This window comes from Anarrhichthys ocellatus, unplaced genomic scaffold, assembly GCF_004355925.1.
Source record: "Anarrhichthys ocellatus isolate YVR2014 unplaced genomic scaffold, GSC_Weel_1.0 scaffold148, whole genome shotgun sequence".
Lineage (NCBI taxonomy): Eukaryota > Metazoa > Chordata > Actinopteri > Perciformes > Anarhichadidae > Anarrhichthys > Anarrhichthys ocellatus.
In genome coordinates, this window is record NW_022280178.1 from 104,218 (window position 1) to 109,272 (window position 5,055).

The 5,055-nt window shown below is 45.9% G+C and overlaps 1 protein-coding gene across 1 annotated transcript; it reads right to left on the bottom strand.

The window, feature by feature from the left end:
- Positions 1-26: 26 nt before the first annotated feature.
- On the bottom strand, positions 27-2,650 carry LOC116400110 (2-aminoethanethiol dioxygenase-like). The gene is made up of 2 exons (XM_031877774.1): positions 2,004-2,650; positions 27-1,007 (listed from the first exon to the last, which is right to left on the bottom strand). Exons 1-2 carry the CDS (start codon positions 2,337-2,339, stop codon positions 567-569), a joined length of 777 nt encoding a protein of 258 aa, XP_031733634.1. The 5' UTR covers positions 2,340-2,650; the 3' UTR covers positions 27-566.
- Between the last annotated feature and the right edge of the window lie 2,405 nt (positions 2,651-5,055).

Here is a 5,055-nt window from a genome sequence, read left to right on the forward strand (position 1 = left end):
AAAAAAAAAAAAAAAAAAAAATAGATATATATAGATATATATAGATAGATAGATAGATTAGCACGTGCACTTAGGAAGAAGAAATAAAGGGTGTGCATTAGAAAATGACACTGTTAATAACTAAACATTCCAAATAAGGCAGGTGCGTCTTGAGTTGCACGCATTGGCATCGAGACATGTCACGACGTGGAGGAAAAAATAATGTGTAAAAGGCTTTCCACACGGAGGATAAGACGTCCTAATGACACCCCAGCATTCACAGAATGTTTGGCTAATGACATTCATGTGTGTATAAGGCAACATAACGGTGAGAAGAAAAATATTAGGAATGCAAGCGACAACATTATCGATGTATTGTAGAAGGCTGTGCTGTTGTGCTTATTCTGTGTGGGGCATGTCAGAGCCCTGCTGTAGCACCCACGAGCAAGGCACCCAATCCCTTTGAGTTCCAGGTAATAATGACCGTCATGTTTGACTTTCCTAAGTCTCCTCTTGTAGATAGATGGATATCACGATGTCATTACCGTCATATACTGCAGTATAGTTCCTCTGATCAGAGGTTGCACTCAGAAAGAGACTGCAGGGCCTGGGTAGGGTTCCCCGCCACACCAGAAGTCTTCTGGTTGTGGGATTTCAAGCAGCCACGTCTCCTCTCTCTGCTGCTCCTCGTCGCTCTTTCCATCCGGTCCCCCCTCTGCCACAGTTTGCAGAGCTTTGTAATAGTGACAGTCCCGTCCGTCGTCTGGATTGTACGGAGGTGCCAGGATGTCCAGGAAAGCGGAGGGCCCCTCCACCGTGTCGATCTGGTGGAGGTTTTCCCGGAGAGGGGTGAGTAGGCACGGCCCGCTATCCTCCGAGTACTCGGCGACCGAGCGGAGCATGGAGCGCCGCAGGGAGGCCGTCTGGAACGGAGCCAACGGGGGCTCGAAGTGAGGCGGGACGGTGCCGGCGGTCAGGTTATCCTCCAGCTTGTCAAGACAGCGGAGGCTCACCTTCCCGTAGAGAACCTGAACAATAGACAGGACACAGTCAGAAGACAGACCTACTGACAACACACAGCACATATGGCCACTGTGGTGATACTTACAGTGAGTGGAGAGACTCTCTTACATTACACTGTTCTACAAAGTTTATAAAATGATGTCAAACTGCATGGATTGGTTACTTCTGGCTTCTACTATATCAGTTTCACAAGATCGGTATCTGCACGGATCAATGGAGTTGATCGTATCGGTTGAGGCCACAGGAGGACCCAAGATCAGAATTTGATGGGTTCCTACTGACCCCCGTTGTTCATGGACCCGGTCACTCAAGTTTCCATTAAGTCCTGTGTGAATCATATTTGATTTTCATTAGTTTGAGGTAATGTGATCAAACACAACTTGTTCAGGAATCTGCACAATGTGAGCATAAGAAGATAAATAATAAAGCTCTTGAAGATGATTTTTGACACAGGGTCCCTCTACAAGACAGGGCCACAAAATGAGCTGTCAATTCCGGACCCGCTTTGGTTGGTTTTGTCTTTCAGTGATGCAAATTCACCAGCAAATTTGCAAATTAATCAAATTATAAAATAAATCACAATTAGCATTCAGAGGGGGATCAGGGCCGGGGACAGCATCACTACTGTTCAGGCCGTGTGTACACAGGGGCCCAGCAGGACACTCGGACTGAAGAGCGCACATGTGTTTGTAAAGTGGTGGTTACACACATTACATGCAATCTCTGCGATAGAACAATAAATACAGGCTAACACTACTATTCTAGCGCCCTGGCCTCGGTTTTAGCAAAGGTAGCATGGGACACAATAACCTCGGGTGGACCAAACGTGTGATGACCCTCATTGAATGGAAGCTTACGAAACAGTTTCAAGTCACGTCTCAGTTTATGTGCTGAAACACAGGCTTGTGAGCATTTCCCTAGCTAGCTGCAGCTAGCTTAATCACAGTACGTTAGGGTTAGGCGGACACAGAGTGGGTCAAAGAGGCCAGAACACAGCAGACCTTCAGCATCCCGTTCATGCCCGGGTGGTCGTGTAGCGGTATGGAGGCGCCGGTCCGCAGCAGGAACACCCCCATGCTGAACGCCTCCGTCTCGCAGATGTGCATGTAGGTGACCGGGGGGCTCTGGAGCTCCGCTGCCCCGGTGCTCGGTTTGGTTTTCCGGGGAGCAATTTTCAGGTCAGCAGCCCTGACCGCGGTCACTAAGGAGAGTAGTTCACTCTGCTGGTCCGCGGCGAGTTCATTGTCCCCGTCAGCCGACGACGTTAAGCCTTTAAAGGTGATGTAGGCTTGCTTTGCTATTTTCTGAATAAGAGGAGTTGTGTTGTCCCGCGGCATTGTGGCAGAGGGAATGCACTAACGGATAGCGGTGTGTCTCTGCCACTGTTCCGAGTCTCCGACGCGAAGATAAACAGTGTTAAAATGCCTTGAAATCCTTCAATGTTACCAAACGTCCTCCGGAGCTGGACAGCCAGCGTTCAAAAAAGACAAAAATGCAACTTTAATGAAAACAAAACGCAATTCATGGTCGTAATATCTCATTTCGCCCCGAGATAAGAGCCCTCCTCCAGTCATTTTTACTGACTCGCCGCCTCTCCAGCGCGCACGGAGCATGCGCGCGAAACTCAAAGCAGCGTGGGATGTGGAGTTTGATCACACAATGTAAAAGTACACTTACTCACGTAAACATGAAGAGTGAAACACCACATGATCGGATCGTATTTGATAGAAATGCGTGTATCTTTGTGAGGGATCGGGGCCTCTGCTAACAGACTCAAAACATTACAAAACTAGGTTAGTTTGCACTTCATTGAGACTACATTTCCCAGATATCCTAGGAATGGAACATAGTTGCAGAGGGAAAGGCCAGACAGGCCATTGAACTCACCACAGCCCTCCCCGTCTAACTTCACATCCTCCCTTCCTGCAGACTTCTCACTTTGAGATTGCTTAGTGATTTTTTTCGCAGAGACCAAGGAGTTGACACCACAGATGCCTGAAGCGTATTCATCCATTCATTCTGTTAAAGGAGGACTGCACTCTTAGAACATACTGTATCTGTTCTGAACCTGCACGACATAGACAATTGAATTAAATAAATCAAATGAATGCAACTATTGAAGAAAATATATTAATTAAAAGAATTGATTGATTAAAAAGATGAAAATATCAGAAAAGCCCTTTCAAATACATGCTCAATAATTTATGGACTGAGTTCAAAACAATTGCAGAATGCAAACACTATGAACTGAAATGGGATTGAGCAATACACTGTTTGTAATGTTAGCACTGTTAGCTGCTAGCCGCCGAATTAGACATCTCTGTGTTCACAGCCGACTGTATGGGTTGTTTCTGCTGCCGCTGTGGGCCAATGACAACAGTTCAACAGTTATCCTTCGTTTTCTCTTCCAAATAACTTTGTCCCAACCCGTTCTCATTCCCAACTCGTCACGTACGGATGTTTGGTCAGGAGCCCTTGGTGTCACTTTCTAACACGCAGCCCTTGTGAATCAAACTATGACGCTCCACTACGGTCGGGCCACTTGAAAGCCTGTTATGTCTCATACAGACGCTGACGGGTTCCTTGTGCACTGGTATCAGACACCGAAGGCCGTGACAAAACCTTAGTATTTGGCGGCCTGTGAATGAGACCAGGCTGGTTGGACCTATTCCTAGTGATGCTGCTGTGTTCCCAGATCTGTGAGCATTTAATTACACTAACAAAATCTAATTTGTATTAGGCCATAGGGTCCTTTTAAGATAGAGGTGACACATCAGGAGACGCTCATATGAATCATTTTTGTAATGGTCGTATGGGTAGACGTTGGCAGGCACAGACAACTGAAAAGTTTTTTGTTGTACCTCTGATATGAGCGCCAGTTCAGAACTTGTACAGAACATTGTGGAAGGCAATCATCAATGAAGTATGAGGGCATACCACCTGTTTAAGGGCAGAGGGCATTGTCAGGACCCTGAAAATGTTATGAGACAATTGCCTCCGGGCACGGACATGCAAAAGATCCTACCACCCATCCCACCAGAAGCAAGACACTTGTTATGGTTGTTTGGCCTTTCGTTGTCGTTTTGTGTCTCTTTGTAGTTGTCCTGTGTATCTTTATGGTAATTCTTTGTCACTTTGTAGTCATTCCATATCTCTTTGTAGCTGCTTTGTGTCTATTTGTAGCTGCTTTGTGTCTATCTGTAGCTCTTTTGTATCTCTTTGTAGCTGCTTTGTATCTATTTGTAGCTCCTTTGTATCTCTTTGTAGCTGCTTTGTATCTATTTGTAGCTCCTTTGTATCTCTTTGTAGCTGCTTTGTATCTATTTGCAGTTATTTTGTTTCGGTTTGAGGTCATTTTGCTCCTTTTCATAGTTGTTGTGAGTCTATTTGTGTCTCTTTGAGGCTGTTTTGCATCTCCTTGTAGTTGTTTTGTGTCTCTTCGTAGTTGGTATGTGGGTCTTTGAGTGACATTTTCTAGGTGAAGGCAAGAGGAGCCTGACACTTTAGGCCCTGGGCCAGTGCCTGAATGGCCCCTTCAGTAATCCATCCATGTCCAAGCCTTACTGACTTTCAGTTGAGAGAATGTGATAACAGGGTCCAATTGCCATCTATGGAGAAGCCAAAAAGCTGTTGCCCTATCAGACTGTAGTAGTGTCCTCTGCCTGTTACTGTCTGGAGCAGAAGGAAGTGAGTAAGGGTAACCCAACAACAAAGCACAGGGCTGAGTCACCCACATCACAAAGCAAATGCACTTTACTGATGTCATGTGTCCGTGAGTGTGTGTGCCAAATTTGTTGGAGTTGTTGGTGGGTTTAGGTTGGATTACCTCTTTACATGTGTGTCTTTTTTTTGTGTGAGAGTAACTACGTGCATTTGTGTGCATGTTGCATTGTGTATGATGATTCTGCATGACGAGTGAGGGAGACACAAAGCAAGCTATGTCCTCTTGAGAAATAATGAGACCGGTTCATTACAGTTTCACACACACACAAACACACACTTCCGCACGGTCGACATGCGCTGTGTCGTTAGTCTAGAAGGTGAGACCGCGTT

Bases quoted from the DNA above. Each gene is read 5' to 3' on its own strand.
- LOC116400110 (XM_031877774.1), bottom strand. From the start codon at position 2,339: ATGCCGCGGGACAACACAACTCCTCTTATTCAGAAAATAGCAAAGCAA. The intron at 1,008-2,003 runs GTCTGCTGTGTT...TCTATTGTTCAG, and splicing joins GCATGAACGGGATGCTGAAG to GTTCTCTACGGGAAGGTGAG.